The sequence below is a fragment of the Centruroides sculpturatus genome, unplaced genomic scaffold (assembly GCF_000671375.1).
Source record: "Centruroides sculpturatus isolate CEXI.00-Female unplaced genomic scaffold, Cexi_2.0 scaffold2399, whole genome shotgun sequence".
NCBI lineage: Eukaryota > Metazoa > Arthropoda > Arachnida > Scorpiones > Buthidae > Centruroides > Centruroides sculpturatus.
Genome location: NW_019386505.1, coordinates 7,827 through 26,940, shown reverse-complemented (window position 1 = coordinate 26,940; position 19,114 = coordinate 7,827). Strand labels below are relative to the sequence as shown.

Below are 19,114 nucleotides of genomic sequence, written 5' to 3'. Positions count from 1 at the left end.
GCGAGGACCAGTGTACCACGTCAGAGGGCGTGAGGATGGCCGCCTTTCCTCCGTTGTAGACGGAACCGAAGGCGTCTTTGTCCATCAGTTCTCCGGGAACCTCGTACAGTCCCACCTCTTTGTCGGTGGGCTCCACCCCCATCGTATCGATGGCGTCGTACATGGGATTGCTGAAATCGGTAGGTTTTTCGGTGTCTTCCAAGTGGAATTCTGCATCCAGTGGTTCCTGCTTTGAGGATATTGGAGAAGAGGTTAGTTAAATAATTACGCGGTTTTCTCTACGCGTATTTTTGGGAAAATACCTTATAGATGTTATCTTGGGTGCCGTTTCGTAAAGATGGAGTGGGTAGCTCCACGTTTGTTCCGATGCGGAAGGAAACGCTTTGATTGTGATTGACCAAGCTGCCTGATTTTCTGAAATTTAAGAACAATTAAGTGTTGAAAATGTATTGTAAGAATAACGTACATCACACCAGAAGTATAATTTACAAGTTTTTCTGACGGAAAAAACACAGAAGACCCGTGGCCGTCACCAAAATCAACAATATGACCAGTATCGGGATGATGATGGCTGCAGTATCTGGAAAGACAATGGCAAAGTATTTTAATAAGTAAAATTCCTCACAGTGGATCGTAATACTCGCTATACTTACTACTGTGAGAGGCCAGGCTGATGGCACCCTGCTGCACCATCACGCTGCAGTGTACCCCCACGAAATTTTCTGGACATCTACAGATTATTTTGCCCGCCGCCAACTCGCAGTAGCCTCCGTTTTCGAACAGACACCTCTCGGGTTGGGGCTTGGGATTCTCAAATCCTGTTGGGTAAACATTTCAATGACGAGTAATGCTAGAGGTAAAAAAAAATTTGCAAAAACATACCTGCGTTGCAGGATTCTAGGCTCCCTCCTTCGAACAGAGTGCCGTCAGGACAGGCACACTGGTATCCTCGAGGAATCAACAGGCAGAGATGAGTGCAAGATGTGGTGGAACATCTGTTGGTAACTGTATATGAGAGAAAATAAATTAGACAATTCCTAAAAAATATCATCTACATGTAAGTATGCAGATCCCTATGTTGCAAAATTATTTCACAATGACGTATTTATACTGACAGAATACAAACTCACTCGACATGTTATATTTCTGCTGGTGATATATCTTGACGCCAGCGGGTGTTACTTCCAAACTCCATCTTGCGCGGACTTTGACACCCCTTCCAAATTTGTCCTGGTGATATATTTCTCCGGAATCCTTCTCAATCCAGTACATGTGATCCTCAAAAATGTCCAGGCCAGAAGGATGATGTAAATCTGAAATGGAAAATTTATTAAATTCTGTCCTGGATAGAATCCACAAAGAAAGTTGGGGCATACGACCCACCTCCTCCGAGCACGATCTTGCGATCGGATCCATCCACATTCATCGACTCTATGACATTCTGCTTTGTGTCACACCAGTAGATTCTGTGATTTTGGGCATAATCCACCGTCAGACCCGTGGGATGGCCCAGTTTTTCGTCTGCCAGAGTCTTCCGCTTGTTTCCGTCTATCCACGCACTCTCTATCTTTGGCAGCGTACTGCTCTCAGTCCAGAACATCAGCCTGAAACACAACAATTATATTGTTTGGCAAAAAAATTTTATTTAACATTGTGCAATTTGTTTGTACTGCAACATTACAGAAAGTTTAGTGACAAATAACAAGAAACTCAAGAAGTGTAAAGAAAGAAACTATAACCCATTCTTTATGTAAAGATTAATATATGCTGACTATATAGCAGTAACAAGATGTGTATGTTGGCACCCCAAGCAAAGTTTAATGTATCTAAACTAAATATGAAGTATAAACAGACATTATTAAGAAGGCTAGATGTTTATCAAAATCAACTAAAATTATGGAACGACAACTTCCTGAGAAAGTCTGACATCATTTCTGTACTGTAGAGCATTCAATGTTCGTATCTCAAACACATGGAGTGTGAATGCCTTTCCACACAAATAACAAGCCACCTCCTAAGATGTCTCATTTTCTAATGTTGGAAGGGAGATAACGGGTTCCCTGTTCTCTCCAGATGAAATGACAATGNCCTTTTTTATCGTGCTCTCAAGACGATAAAACACTTTGCCTCAACCATTTTATTGGTTTACCTCCTTAGAGAATGACACAGATGATATATCTGTGTAAGTTTTCATTATGCCCAGTGTTTTCTCGTTCCCAAAATAAGATAAATTCCAAGTAAGAAGCCTTTCTTTCTTAATGTTAGAATTAATAAAACTAAAATATATACTAATTGTAGTTTTGTTGTAGTGTTATTTACGCTCCTTAATGTTATCGTTTGGTAATTTTTATCAGTATAGACAAGTCCTAATATGATTAGAATATTTGACAAGCAAACACCACACATACGGTACAGTACTTACTCCATTACGTAGCATTTAATGCTATCGGCCGAAGTAAGTTCGTACGATGTTTGTTTGTGCTAGTGTCAATTGTCACCAGTTTCAGCTTATTGGTAAATTAGACGAAGTTCTACTGAATAACATACAATTTTTTATTAGTTAATTGTCGATCAGTCTGTTATGTTGCATGGGCATTGATGTAGCATGATGTAACAATTTTAACAATTTTATTCACTTTTGTGATAATGCAGTGATGTTATCTTTACTTAAAAACTTCAAATTGACGTTTTGCACAAGCTGCATCGTGAAGCTTGAACCGCATCCAGTCACACATTGAATCCATGGCAACACATATTTAATGCATATAACAAGATATTATGTTAACCGATAACAAAATGAAAGTGCTTATTCGCTACTAAAGCAGTTTTTCGTACAGATACCAAACAATCCGCATGGTAAATGGAATACATTACAATTTTACATCGATAACTCTATAGATGTTAGTTTTAACTCAAGTAGATAATACAGTAGTAAAAACTTTCTAAATATGAGGAAAATAATCGACAAATTTAAATTTTCATTTCTAGAATAATAAGTAGCGTAACGATAATTTTAAGCTTACAAAAAACTTTGCAAAGCTTGAAAATATCTACGAAAACATTATAATTATATTCCGGTCACTAATCTTTTGTTTCTTTTCTCCGAGACAAGCAGCGCCAATACGAGAGACGAAAGTATCAATAGTATTTCGGAACCGTTTCCGGTAATGTACACAAATTTTGTCTTTACTCTCGTCGTTTACGAATCTGATAAAAGTTTATTATATGTCCACGGTGGCCAAACTACAGCTCTTTTAGACTTCGATTACAGCTCCACTATAGTTATACAATACTATGTATGTAAGTCGCACGTAAAAAGAAATTGTGTAACTATATGGAGTCACGAATCGCAATAAGGGTGTAGAAGTGGCATGTGCAGCTCACGAGCCAATTGGCCATCGTGGTTATATACGTTTTAGGGCTCCTAGAATCCAGGCTGTAACTATTTTTAGGCCAACACTTCAGCGCGTGGCATATTGAAAGTGTAATGGACACATGTTAAAACATACAAAGCTATTACTTTCATAACGGTATCANATCATTTCTGTACTGTAGAGCATTCAATGTTCGTATCTCAAACACATGGAGTGTGAATGCCTTTCCACACAAATAACAAGCCACCTCCTAAGATGTCTCATTTTCTAATGTTGGAAGGGAGATAACGGGTTCCCTGTTCTCTCCAGATGAAATGACAATGAGAATATGACCCTGATTGTCTTGACTCCACAAATGATACTGTCTCCTATGAAAGAAGATAAGATGTATACAAACCACAGGTTTCCTGACATAAAGGCATACATTGTATAGCCCACAGTGTATGGTTTGTCTTGACTTGGCCAAGAGCTCTAAAGACTGTTCTTGGTGGTATACGTTCTGGTATGATGCCTTATGATTAAAGCTAAATATTAATATTGGCCTTCTCTGGACGTCATGTTCCTGGGCAACCTTGGCCAGATCTCAAAACCATTGCAACTCTCTATTGGTTCGAGTTGGGTACAATTGTGTGAGGCATAGGGTAAGCAATAATATGCAATAAAAACCTTTTTGCACTCTCCAAGAATGACAAATACCCATCATGTCAGCCAGGAATATATAGACAACTTATTTTGCACATACAGTATGAATATTTTTATATTTTATTCAGTTTTTTGATAAAATATCTAAAATTATAGCCCGAGCTTTAAGCTAGGTTCATTAAGAGTTGAGAATATCTCAACTTTTGCCAAACTTCAGTTTGTTTGACCAATCACATCTCTAGTGATTGGTTAAAAGGTTCTAACTTAGTATGATGCAAACAATATTTTCATTCATTTGTACAACAGTGTAAACCAGGGGTGTCCAACCTTTTTGTTTCTCTGAGCCACAAGTATATATTATATATACTTGTGGTCCTTAATCTAGACACGTTAAGGATTAACATGTCTAGATTATGATAATAAGTTTTAAAACTTATTTTCTACAAACACTTTCAATTTTTACTTAGAAATAAATTCTCCCTTTTAATGAAAATTTATTTGGATTTCTAAAATGGTGTTTCGTCACTTTTTAATTTTAATTAAAGTGCATTTTTATTCAACTAATATATTTATAAATAATATGTAGCCATAGTGCCAAATCTTGCAACGCTGGAAGGAATACTAAATAAAACTGGAGTTGTGGGGAAACGAGAGAAAGGACAAAAATAAAAAAGTGAAAAAGGTTGGAAAATTAAGGGTCAATATTTGCATAACAGAAGGTCTATTTAACCTTTCTCTCTTTTCCCCAAATTTGGGTCTATAATCCTTTGAGTCACAACTCCACCTTTATTTAGTAATTCTTCCTCATTCACTTATCTCCAAGTATTTGAAAATATTTCCTTTCAACTCAAAAATAAAATATGAATAAATGGTTTATGGCTTTGTGAAACTTTTTTGAGTTTATGCCATTGATATAAATAAATAATAAAAAAATTAAAACATTTGTCAGTTTTGTTTACACATTTACTGGGCCACATGTGGCCCACAGGCTGTGGGTTGGACACCCCTGGTGTAAATCAAGTTTTAATTTTGGAACCCAGTGTATTTAACAATTGAATTTTATATTAAAAAAAAAAGAACTGAAAATAACCATATAACAGAAGTCTGCATTGGATTCACAAGTTCATAGGAAGAGCTTTTATAGAATTAAATTGAAAGAAGAAAGAGACTTGTTAAATCTTCCTTTTCAGAATCCTGTTTGCATAGATTAATGCAACATATCATTTGCTATAGGAATTGAGAAAGTTATAACAAGATCACCTTACAATTTTTGTTTTGTTTTAAAACACTTGCTTGATTCCTTAACTTACCCCAATTCTGGATCCAGAGCCAACGACGTGGGATTTTCCAGTCCGGTGGAGACGACTGTGTTGTAACGTCCGTCCAGGTGACCGACAAATATTCTTTCCTGAGGTTTGTTTCCGCAGAGATTGATATCCATCCAATACAAAGTCTTATTTAAAAAAACTATCTTGTTCAAACTATAAATATATCTTAATGTATTTGTATATTATTATTACTATATATTGGCTTCTGCAATCTATGGGTTGCATGTTGTCGTTGCTATATATTTTGAAAACTGCAGGAAAATGTAAAGCAGATTTCTCCAACTAAAACATTGTATTTTATTTGTTTCAATGATTTTGCATTTAAAAATAAAATGACAAGTTTGGTTGATATATATGATTATCATCATATACAATGAGAAAATGAGCAAAACAATTTTTTAATACTAATCTGAAATATTACACATTTATGATATATGACAAAAAAATTTTTCGTACACTAATTAATACTAAAATAATTAAAAATAACATATTTACCTTCCCACCCAGTCTATGGCAATGGCCGTCGGTTTGGTAATTCCCTTCAGTTCCAGATTCTGGGCGTAACCTGTTCCTTGGTGTTTCGTGTCGAGAAGGAAAGAACGTTTTATTGTTTTGTCAAATGAATCTGCCCAGTAGACGATGTCTGCAACAGACATGTTAAATATTTTAATAAATTGAACCTGATGAAATAAGATAGTTAAAAACTTTAAAAAACCTACCTCTCACTGGATCAAAGTCAAATGCCTGAATCCTGGTCTGGTTGTTGATGACAGAAGACTGAATCTGCAGGCGGGGATCCAACGAACGAATTTCGGGACCGACGGCATACAATACGAGTAAGTTGGAATCTGACAGAAGGATGTAGTTAATAAAATTTTATTTTAATAAGTTTATCCCTGCATCTCAAAGAATGAAAATGTAATCATACATGCTTCCATTCTTTGTTCAAATAAAAAGTATTTGATGATGACATAATAAATAAAATCTATTTTAATAAAGATCTGTAGTTGTTATTCTCACCTTAATTACATTAATTTAAAAATAACTATAACTATAACTAGTACCAAAGTACTGAATGCCTGTTATGAATATTAAACTCTGAAAATAAGTAAATAGTAATTCACCATCTGTGAATCAAATTTTAAAAAATTTAATGTTTAATGGTAAGTGAATAAATGATGATAAACTTTTTATGAGTTCTAAGTTAGTTATATATTTGACTTAATCCTAGGGCTGCAGTTTTGCATTCTCAAAATTGTTTATCTGTATTTATAAAAAAAATTGCAATGCAGACTCAAATATAGTTTCCATCTGCTAAATTTGTCAGTGGAATTTGTGAATCCAAACAGAATTCTTTATATGTTTTGCACCTCATTCTTTATAAATTTACAAAAGAGTTTTGTATTCAATTTAATTAGAAATCCTCTTTACAAATAATTTCTAACATTTAAACTCACTTCACGCATTGTTGTAAATTCATTATTGTTCTGTAGTAAAACTAATTTTTATTTGCTGCTAATGAGTAATAAAGCATACAGCTATAATTCTGGATTTTATTATTTGTACTTGTACATAACTACACTTATTATTGTGGATCACTCTTTCACAAAGTAGTTGAAAGGCAGAAGAGCAGTCTGTTTCAAAGATCAAGCTTGAAGTGGAAATCAATGTACTTCTACACTAATATTTAGTCACTTATTAACAACAAATAATGGATTTATTTAGTAACAACCGATCATCATCATTTGCAGATACCGACATTTTTTATACCTATCATTATCAATTTATGCTACTTTCATGTGTGCCAAAAAGCTATATTTTTTGTTGCTATTAGTTATTGAAAGTTTTTATTTATATAATGCAATGTGTGACTATTGACATTCATTTATCATTATTGAAAGTTGAGAAAGGCTCAACATTCTGTAATAATGTGAGCTTGTAGACTGAGTAAAAAAATTGCAAATTCAAGCAAAATTGAATTTATCAGTACAAAAATGATCTTAACTGAAAAAGACTATTGAGATCGAACATATATGATTGTAATTATTGATGAAGTAGATCTAACAAATTCTATATTACAGTAGAGTTCCGCTACTCCGAACTAATTGGGACCAAGCCTGTTCAGATTAGCCGAATAACTGATATAATGCAGAAGCAAGCAGTAAAACCGGTCTGAATTATATAGATCCACACCATCAATGATGTCAGTGACATCATTGATGGTGTGGATCTATATAATTCATCTGACTTGTACTCAATAGATCAAAAACAGTTAACAAAAACAAGTTTATTAATTGTAATGACAACCTGTCTTCATTGTTTACCTTAAAATTATTTTAACTGTAAAAAACGTTTTTAATACACAGTCCAGGATTCCAATCAGTTGATTGATGCTACTGTGTGAGTTAGCACACTTAATTGTGAATGTTGAATGTTGAATGTACTCTTTGCTCTTCATTATTTTAGTTTGGTTTATAATGATCACAAAATTTTGAAAAGGCTGGACAAGGATGAAATTGGCATTAGAGTTTGGAGTGGGCAAGGCCACAATAACTGACTGGAAAAAACTGCGCAAAGATCAAGCAGTTTTATGCCTTTACTTCAGAAAAATCAGTTGAAAATCTATAAACAGCAAGGCCCTCAACATTTCACAAATTTGATGAAGCCTTATTCACATGGTTCAATCAGGAAAGAGAAAGAGAAAGTGAAACAGCCCTAAGTGGACCTCTTGTTAGAGAAAATTTTCTCTCCACCAACTGAAACGTGTTCGGATTAGGTGGACGTTTGAATTAGCAGTGTTCGGATAGCAGGACTCTACTGTATAATCAAATTCTTCTATTTATATTTTTTGTACATGCAGAGTATAAACATGCCTATTCCAACAATATCAGTACAGTGTGAAAATGAGGTAGTATCTTTAACAATTTGACATATTGTATAATCCAATTTGATAACAATTATTTGTCATAATTAGTACTGATGAGCATCAGTATCAGTGTGAAAATAGCATTACACTCATTTTCTTATTCCGTTAATCTTTCAATTCAAATTATTTGAATAAGAATAAATAAATAGACCTACCTGCTGTGGCGGCACAGTGTTTTCCATATTGTTGGAAACTCTCGTGGCAAGAACATGTATATGAGTCTTTGGTGTTTGTACATATTTGCGAACAGTCATTTCCAAAATTGGCACATTCGTTTATATCTGAAAATTGCAAAATAAAAAAGTTATTATACATATATACACAAAAATCTTTTGTGTCTTAATATAACACCTACTTACCATCACATAATTTAGTATCCTTGCTATTTACTTTGTATCCTTTATCACAGATACAAATATATCCGTTATCTTTTAGAGATGTGCAATTATGTTGACATCCACCTTTACTAACATCTAAAATAATTTAAGCTCTTTTAAATATATGTCCTCAAAGCAAATTAATTAAAATTTATAAAGCTTTACTTACTGCATCCCACTTCGTCCGAAAGATCTCCGCAGTCGTCTTCGTGATCGCAGACTTTTGTCAGTTCAATACATTTTCCGTTAGCGCACTTAAATTGTCCTTTTTTGCAGGAGGGAGGAGGTCTGTAGCACATGGAATGGTCATTTTCGTCGCTTCCATCTCCACAGTCATTGCGACCATTGCAGGTTTGCCATTTTGGAATGCAGCGATGATTTTTCACTGGAATTTACGAGAAGTGTCGCAGGAGAAATTGGCTAAAATAAAATTATTAATACATTAAAACTACAAGAATAAAGTATTTACAATAATTATGAAAATAAACTTACAACAGACACTATCATGTTCATCAGAGTTGTCTCCACAGTCGTCATCTCCGTCACAAACAAAATCATGAAGTAAACAGATCTACAAAAAATTAATATCTTAGCAAGTTCTGCTTTAAATATATAAATTAAATATATTTACGTATATAAAAGCAAAAATTCTTACTGTGTTATTGCATTGAAACATATTTTCTTGGCAATATCTGCCATTTGGAAAACGTGTCGGACAATGGAGCTAGTCCGAAGTATCTTTACAATCCTTGTTCCCATCACATCTCAATTTTGCATTAATACAATGCCCACTTAAGCATTTAAACTGGTCTGGCTGTAAAAAGAATTATTTATAAATAAGTGTCTAAATTATTTAATGTCTAAAAACTTTAAGGTTTTGATTGAATCAGACAGTCTCTTACTTTACAAGTAAAATCTTTGCAATTTTGTTCGTCGCTTCCATCTTCGCAGTCATCGTCATGATCGCATCGCCACTTCATTGGTATACATTTCTTATTTTTGCACTGAAACTCACTTTCAGAACAATCACGATAGAGATTGGCTAAAATAAATAAATTTATAAGTAATAAGTATACAAAATTATTTATACAAAGCTATATTAAAGGTTTTTAACATAAACATAATGCTAAATTTTATAGCTTTGCAGTGCATTGACAAATGAATTTGATTCTAATATAATAGTTTTATCATCTTGTTTTTAATTAAATATTTATGGAAGAAAATTTCTTGTTAGTAGTAATAATTGATTGAATGTTGTTATAATAAGCAAAATTACGTAAATAGATATTATAGCTTCACAACATACGTAATATAATAATTCCATTGCTAATATACTGATTTATTTAATAATTTGGAATATATTGTAATTATGAAGGGACCCAAAGCAAGACTTGAACCTACAACTTCTCTTGCTATGAAGATGAATTACCAACTACACTAAATGAATCTCCGACTGATCTTCCTTCCAGACCAATTAAATTAAAAGATATAAGCATACAGGCCACCCACCAAAACATAATGCAAAATAATATGGCCAAAATGCATTTAAAATATAAGTACAGTAGAATCCCAATTATCTTGGATAATTGGGATTCTACTGTATCAACAGAATCTCAGATAATATGGAATGTTTAGTAAATTATTAAATAAACTGAATTTAGACACATTACCATATATGACTAATCTTAAAATAGAATAAGTTTATAACTCACTAACTGAATGTAAAAATGTTAATTTAAATACAATAAAATACTNTTGAACCTACAACTTCTCTTGCTATGAAGATGAATTACCAACTACACTAAATGAATCTCCGACAGATCTTCCTTCCAGACCAATTAAATTAAAAGATATAAGCATACAGGCCACCCACCAAAATAATATGGCCAAAATGCATTTAAAATATAAGTACAGTAGAATCCAATTATCTTGGATAATTGGGATTCTACTGTACCAACAGAATCTCAGATAATATGGAATGTTTAGTAAATTATTAAATAAACTGAATTTTGACACATTACCATATATGACTAATCTTAAAATAGAATAAGTTTATAACTCACTAACTGAATGTAAATATGTTAATTTAAATACAATAAAATACTTTTAAAGTATTTAAAATAAAATTTAAATTAAATACAATAAAATACTTTAAAAGTATTTTATTTAATTAATTTATATTATTTAATTTGTATTTCCTTTAAATTTTATTTATCAAAACAAATGTAAACCTACAAATGCAATTGAAGTTTCTTTAATCATTTTATAAAATTTATATTTGAGAAATCATCAGAATGAATTTTTTTTAAAACTTCTAGAACTTTTTTTCAAATACGATGCTACATTCTCTTGTTATTTTTTACTCTTACACACGAGCTATCTTGGATAACTCAGAACATCAGTTGAGTGAATCTTGATGGAAAATCTACTGTATATTATTAGCTCCTTTTGGTAAAAACTGAGCTTCCATTTGTAATGACTAACTGACTCTTTAAACATAAAATGATGAATCTGTGTATTTTATAATTTATTCCTTGGTATAAGAATGATGAATGATGAATGAACTGAACTGAACTACATTAATCTTTAGATATATTTTAAATTCCTTATGCTTTCTGATGACAATGATAAAAATACAACATGCTTCATGTACTTCAAAAATTCAAATATAAATTCTTAAATCAAAGCTTAATAATTAAATTTTTTATTTTTTTCTTCTCTATGAGCAGAACAAGTGGCTTTTAACATGTCTATCAAGGATTTGATAAGGTCTTAAATAGAGAAGCTGCATAATGAGATAGACCACAATACTTATAAAAAAATCCTGAAGTTCTGCTTTACTCATTTGGTTCCCTAAATACAAAATTATCATTTCATCAGCGCAATTATGATAATGTATTTCTTAAGTTATTTAAATTATCTATTACATAATTAAACTCTATTTAATCTACATTAATAATCAAACTCAAATCATTAAATAAAATATTCATTATTTTCAATTTAGTAAAATCGTTATTTACTGAAAATGTACATACTGCAACTTTCTTTTTCTTCATCAGAGTTATCCCTACAGTCATCTTCAAAATCACACCGCCACCTTAAAGGAATGCAGCGGTTATTTTTACAGCGGAAATTTCCGGATTCGTGGCATTTTGGACAGTGCTCTGGAGTCGTTTCGTCTGAGTTATCACGACAATCGTTTTTGCCGTCACAGAATAACCAAGAGGGTATGCATCGATAGTTACCGACTGTCGGACATTTCTTCCATCCTGTAGTACAGTTTCTGTTTCCTGTTAGAAATTTAAGTAAAACGTTAAATATACAAAGTTGAACATATAATTTAAATACCTTTATACAAAACACTGTTTTATGTATTAATAAAATAATAAAAATGCAGAATAACTTACTACATCTGTGTGAAGGTTCATCTGAATTATCACCACAGTCATCATCAAAATCACAGAACCAAAGTTTTGGGATACATTTTCCATTTTGGCACTTGAATTGTGTTTCTGGATCACATTTTTGTTTATCTTGAAAAAATCAACATAAATTAAATGTAATTTTATCATCATCATGTAATCAAAGAATTATTTAGAATACTTACGGCACAATTTCTGGATCTTCGTCGGATCCGTCGGCACAAACATTATCACCATCGCAATGCCATGTATTGGGTACACATCTTCCAGAACGTTTGCATTTAAAGCTATTTTCACCACAATGTAAATCTGATAATACAAAAGTATACTAATTTAAATTGCCTTCATTTTATTTCTCTCTTATGATAAAATTAGATTTTAAAGTATCAACAAATCATTTAATGTAACAATTGTATATATTTACTTAATATTTCCATAAATTAATCAATGCTCTGTGAGCAATTTATTGCATTATTTAATAGTGAATATATTGTCCAGCAAAAGTGCTTAAAGTGGCTTTGTTAAAAGTTAGTTCAGAAACTTGTGTTTAAGTTAACAGCTATAACACTGATGCAGGAAACTTGGAAGCACTAAACACAAAATTTAAGAAGGCTGCCATGAATAGTAAAATTACAGTATTTGTAAAATATATTAGACAGAGAAACATAGATGTTAACAATAATTTCATAGTTATTTGATACATTAAAAAGTTTCTTAGTAATAAAACAAGCTTGGAAAATATTTTATAATTAGTTACCGCAATATTTTTCATCAGAATTGTCTTGGCAGTCATTCTTTCCATCACAGACTCGGACACGAGAAATGCAAGTTTTGTTGTCGGCACATTGAAACTGTCCCACTTTGCATGTAAATGGTGCTAAATAAAAAACAAAAGTTTCCATACAAATTCTATTTAATTTTTTCAAAATTATTAATATGTATAAAAATTAATTACGGCAATCCATTTCATCTGAACCATCTTGACAATCCTTATTTCCATCACATTTCCAAAACATAGGTATGCACCGGTCGTCATCGCCACTGCAACGATGCTGACGTTTAGTGCAATTGGCTATACAAGTGCGATTATCCGAAAGAAGAACAAAATTGTTTGGACAACTGCAACTATAGGTTTTTCCACCAGGTGAAATTAGACATAAATGACTACAACCTCCATTATTATTCTTGCATGGGTTATCATCTAGAAGAAATGAAAATAATTAATTAGAAACTGTATATATTTTATTAATTTTCCAATGTTATTAATGCAACTTTAAGTACTTAGATACACATTACTAGATTCAATAGTCATAACATAGTTATAATGCATTAGTTTGTGTTAATCAGATATTACATAGTTATTCATATAATTCATTTCAGTTATTGTTATAAAATATCATATAATATACTATATTAAAACTCCAGAATCAAATAATCCATATCCTTTATTCATATTCATTTTTCATCTTCTAAAACATGCTGTTGTATTGGCTGTTCTAAACATGCTGTTGTAAATCACACTTTTCATACTGCTTTTTGGATAAAAAGTATTCTTCATGGTATAAGACATATTCAACTTATAGGGCAAATCCTAATTTCAGATTAATTTTAGGCACAAAAATGTGCATCTTATAAGACAAAAAATATGATAATTAGCTAACTGATATGGACTAAACATCTAGGATCAAAACAAATTTTAAACTTATTCTTTAGTTTAGTTAGTAATCAATAGTTAGTTAGTTGTTTAATAAATAAAAAACTTAATTAAATTTCCAACAAAATTAATCAAATTCAACTGACTTATTTGTATCTGTTGTCAAAACAGACATCAGGAATGCATTACCATAAAATATTTTAAAAAAGTGATACTTCTGGGTTTTTCCCAGAAGTATCACTTTTTTTAAATATTTTATAGTAATGTTATTTAAGGAAATTGTTTATTGTACATTATATAAGAATTATGAATGTCTGAAATTCCAGTTTATCAGTCTGGTATTATTTTCAACTTAAGTATATTATGTACAGTACAGTACAACTGTGTTCATTATTATTTTTTATTTAAGAAGAATTAAATATATATTCTATTCAACATATAAAAACAATATGGTTTGATTTATATTATTAATGCCAAGTTATTTATAAAATACAGAAAAATGTTACTCTGCTTTATTATTAATGAACATTAAGTTTTAGTTACGTTTATCTGTATTACTACTCACATGGTAACTGTCTAAGATGATGATAAATATGGATATCATAAGGACTATGGGAAGTATTTCGCAAAACCTCTAGATTATTTCCTTTATATTTATGAGCTCTAAAAATTCTTTTCAGATTCCAATCTGTCCAATATATCCAATCATCAAAGAGTGTCATTGCAAAAACGTGTGGAACAGATGTACCGGATAAGATGATGTGTCTGTTTTTACCATCAAAATCTGCATATCTGTTGATAAAAATTACATTGTTACACAGGATTAAAAAAAAGGCAATAATTATCTATATTATGCTTTAAATTTCTAAATTAATTTTATATAAGATTTATTTATTGAACAAATTATTAACAGTAAAAATTCTTACTCAATGTGATCAAGATGTGCATCAGCCCAGAATATTTTATCACTGAAGTAATCAATAGTTAGCGCGTTTGGCCATACAAGTTTATTGTCATACAACACTATTCTTGAGAAGTTTTTTCCATCCAAACCAACTCTTGCTATGAAAGCATGGTGACCCCAGTCGGTAAAAAACAAATATCTAAAGCAAAAGTACATTTTTTTTAATAATAAAAATGATACACAATTTTTAAATTAACAAATAAATAAACAATATTCAGTTCCACAAAACAGCTGAAAAAAATGTATGTAAAAATTTGGTAAATTTTTTTTTGTTGTGTTGAAGTAATGAAATTCAACTGTCACACGTTTGATCATCATATATTCAAGATATGTAACAGTGCTTACTTATCTATTTTGAAAGTCAAATTCTATGCAGCTGATAATTTAGATTCAAAATAATGTTAAAGATTCAAAAACAAACAACATTATTAGAATAAAATCATTAGTAGTTCACACAACAATTTTGGAAATTTTCAATTTCTACTTTTTTATATGAAGAGGTTGATTGATAATTTGATTCAATTATAAAAATAATGGTTATACAAGGTTCCACAGACCACCTATATACCCTTTTATAATGAAAGAAAGTGAATTTTCATCAAAACTCCTAAAAATTTTAATAATTAAGTCAAATACACTTTATCAAATGGTAATATTTTCAATTTTTTAAATAAAACACATTTTTTAATCCAGATTAAACTCAAAATTACAATTTTGTCTCAAACATTTTTTTTAAAAAATGTTTTCCCTTTGACTATAGCCAGAAAATTTAGATTTGAGTGTTATTTTTCTATAATTAGAGAAAAAAAAAACGTTACAAGTTTAAAATAATTTATGGCTGTATATAAACAAGTTTTCTGATAATAATATATCAATATATAAATATTAAACTCGTATCTTAAGTGTAATATTAAAAATCATAATCGTAATATCTTTTATTATAAATAACATAATAAATCATACACAATAGTATCTACCAATAGAGAAAATTTCTCTGTTACAGGGGCAAATTACATAATTAAGGGTAATACTCAACATAGACTTTTAATATACAAAAAATAAATATATAACTACTACTGTAAATATCAGTAGCATACATATAAGTAAACTGATGTTTCTATATTAAGAAAAATTATCATAAATTCATGGTAATCATAATTATTATACAACAAGTAGGAATGTCTTAACATTTAGGACTTTAATTGATTAATTATTATTTATTAATATGGAATTTTTTCAAGAATTTTAACAAAATAATTATGTATTTTGTATATGTTCTTTTTATTAAAATTATTTAGGTTTATTTTAAAGTCAAGTAATGATTTATTATAACATATTTAAAGTATACAATAATAGTCTCGCAATTCGTCAAGTGCTTGACGATTATAAATAAAGTGATATAATGAGAAGTTTACTGAGTCACAAAGAAAGCATCGAAAACTTGTAAAGTCAATATAGGTATTTTTAATAAAAAGAGAGTATTTATTTAATTGAAGTTGTATTATTAAACGTTTTATATTTAAATTCATTAGTTGTAGCATATAAGATTAAGAAGAAGGAAACTGTAACAAGTTGATAAACCAAGGATGATAGGTGCTTTGATTTAATGAGTTTTGATCTTTGTTTATAGCTTGAGATATCGCTGAATCTATTAAGAGTGTGTATTCAAATTTCCAATCGCAAATGTTATTTCCAAACAATAACTCTGATACACCAAATGTATTTAAGATTTTAGTCAATTTATAGTGTTATAGATGTTTAAATCTTTGATTTTTACTTTGATTGATATTTTCTTGATATAGATAGGTAATAGTATTATCATTTTTAAATTTAATTTTATAATAAAATTGAAATGTACATTTCAATAAAGATGAAAAAAGCCAAATGCGATTCACCTCATGCTGCAGTGCGTAACCTGGTACAGTTCTTTCCAACTGAAATAACTTGCATAAATAATAATTCAGAAAAAATTCCAATTTATAGATGTAATCAAAACTCCAGACGGGACTTGCATAATGTATAATAGGAATAATTGTGGAATTAACCTCCAATTTGGATGTTCATTTTAAATTATTTTTCAGTTTGGAACATACAAGTAGTAAATTATCAATGGCCTGTTTTGCTTTGGTTTTCATTTTGACAAAATGAGTTTTAAAGGTTAAGTTACAATCAAACTGTTATATATAAATGATTTAACAATTTTAAAAAACAATACAAACTTAATTTTTTTACTACTTTTGTAAATGGCACTATAGTAACAACATGATACTTTCCAACTTATGTCTATATCATGCAAAGTATTTTTTTAAAAAACTATGTGTATTCTTTAAAATGCTATTGAAACAACTGTAATTAAAGTAACAGTTTTACAAGTTATAAGTAAATGATTTAACACCTTTTAAAAAAACAATACATACATAATGGCTTTCTTTAAATTTATCCACAGCATTACATCACACGACCACTATTACAAATTATTTCTTCTAGTCACGCCCTCTATCATGTTATACCACTGTTCATTGATTTGCATACCATTAGATAAATTCACTAAATAATTATACTGTTTGACAAGGGTTCTATTTCTGATATTAAAGTGTGTGATTCTAAACCAATTTATCAAGGGAAATTCAAATCTGGAAACAGAATTTCATTGTCAGGGATACTTTTTGTGTAATGTGTATATATATGTATATATTCACAGTTCATGGCAAACACAGGGATGTTATAGAGAGATATGTATGTTGCTGCATGCAGTAGTGATCGAATGTGACAATGACATTGCTGGACTAATAAAGGTGCTGAACTTCACCTACAGTTCACAGGAGTGGAGACTTTTCATAGATGCATCAAAAACAAGTCTCAAGGGTGTTTTGATCCACAATGGAAATAAAATGCCCTCTGTTCCAGTTGCTTATGCCAGCTTGACTAAAGAAAATTACAGATTCTTATGAAGGATGCTAAATTCATTACAATACAATGAATACAAATGGAAAATATGTGGAGATTTCAAAGTAATTGCTATGACATTGGGAATGCAACAAGGCTACACGAAGTATGCATGTTTTCTTTGCAAGTGGGATAGACATGACAGAAATTCTAACTACGTGTAAAAGAAATGGCCTTAAGTGGAGGTGGAAAGTGGGCAAAAAGAATGTGCAACATGAAAGTCTGGTAGCTCCTAAAGATATACTACTTCCACCGCTTCACATCAAACTTGGCTTAATGAAACAATTTGTAAAGGCCATGGATCCAACAGGCAGTGAATTTGCATATCTAGCTGACAAATTTCCCCGTCTTTCAGCTGCAAAAATAAAGGAAGGTGTATGTATGGGCCCACAAATCAAGGAGCTACAGAAAGATGCAAATTCTGAAGCATTTTTAACTGCCAAAGAAAAGAGAGCATGGGAGTGTTTCAAGATTGTGTCAGAAAACTTCCTCGGAAGAAGAGCTACCAACTACAAAGCAATGGTGAATGACATGATCAAAGCATATCAAGATCTGGGGTGCAATATATCTCTGAAGATACATATGATGGACTCATCTGAACTACTTCACAGAGAGTTGTAGTGATGTATCAGATGAACATGGCAAAAGATTCCACAAAGACATTTCTACTATAGAAAGGCATTATGAAGAGAAGTGGGTACCTTCTATGTTAGCAGATTATTGCTGGAATATCATTCGAGAGAAGAAAGATTCTTAATACAAGATAAAAAGTGATGTGCATTATTATATGGTGGCTCATTTTTTGTCAATTTTCTGTAATTGCTCATGTGAAATAAATGCTACAGAGTGAATACACTAAGAGTACTGTGTTATATGTTAGATCCCAACCCCCCTTAATGTGATGAACTTAATAACATCATAAAAAAGCTAATTTGTTTTTTGAATTTCAGCTAATGTGTCCTGCACTATATCAGAAACATAAAGAAAAAATAAAATTGTGATTACTCATAAACTATCCCTGACAGAAAAAAACTAAAAACAGGTTTGAATTCAGCGCTCAAAGTACAACTAGAAACACAATGTATTTTTTCAGAAATAGAAAAAAAGTTTTTTATGAGGAACAGTGTCATTACTATATTTTATTATTTCAATATGCTCTTTGAATTTTTGTTTATATATATTTTTTTTATAATAAAGTATTTTTATGTTGCTTTTGTCAATCTTACAATCACTGTTATTTGTGTGATTAAGCCAAGAGGAATTATTGTATTTTAATTTTACAGCAGCTTCATGTTCTTTAATTCTTACTTCTAATTGTCTACCTGTTTCACCTATATAATTTTTTGGGCTTTCACAATTACAACTGATTTTATAAATGACACCTGATTTTTTAAATTTTTCTACATTATTTTTGGTGTTTTTAAGTTTGTTGTTGGTTTTTCTTAATGGAGATAGAAATTTAGTTAATATAGGAAAATAAT

At 30.8% G+C, this 19,114-nt stretch overlaps 1 protein-coding gene across 1 annotated transcript in view; it reads right to left on the bottom strand.

Annotated features, from left to right (window-relative positions):
* The window catches only part of LOC111615162 (low-density lipoprotein receptor-related protein 2-like), a 23,778-nt gene extending 7,191 nt beyond the window's left edge, over positions 1-16,587 (bottom strand). The window contains 25 exon segments of the mRNA XM_023356561.1: positions 3-229; positions 303-414; positions 490-580; positions 654-818; positions 883-1,005; positions 1,131-1,313; positions 1,384-1,604; positions 5,327-5,483; positions 5,832-5,987; positions 6,064-6,192; positions 8,426-8,551; positions 8,630-8,743; positions 8,817-9,032; positions 9,035-9,067; positions 9,140-9,218; positions 9,303-9,461; positions 9,550-9,689; positions 11,683-11,937; positions 12,055-12,180; positions 12,256-12,378; positions 12,827-12,946; positions 13,025-13,270; positions 14,289-14,515; positions 14,650-14,826; positions 16,583-16,587. Coding sequence (XP_023212329.1) covers positions 3-229; positions 303-414; positions 490-580; positions 654-818; positions 883-1,005; positions 1,131-1,313; positions 1,384-1,604; positions 5,327-5,483; positions 5,832-5,987; positions 6,064-6,192; positions 8,426-8,551; positions 8,630-8,743; positions 8,817-9,032; positions 9,035-9,067; positions 9,140-9,218; positions 9,303-9,461; positions 9,550-9,689; positions 11,683-11,937; positions 12,055-12,180; positions 12,256-12,378; positions 12,827-12,946; positions 13,025-13,270; positions 14,289-14,515; positions 14,650-14,826; positions 16,583-16,587 — 3,710 coding nt within the window.
* Between the last annotated feature and the right edge of the window lie 2,527 nt (positions 16,588-19,114).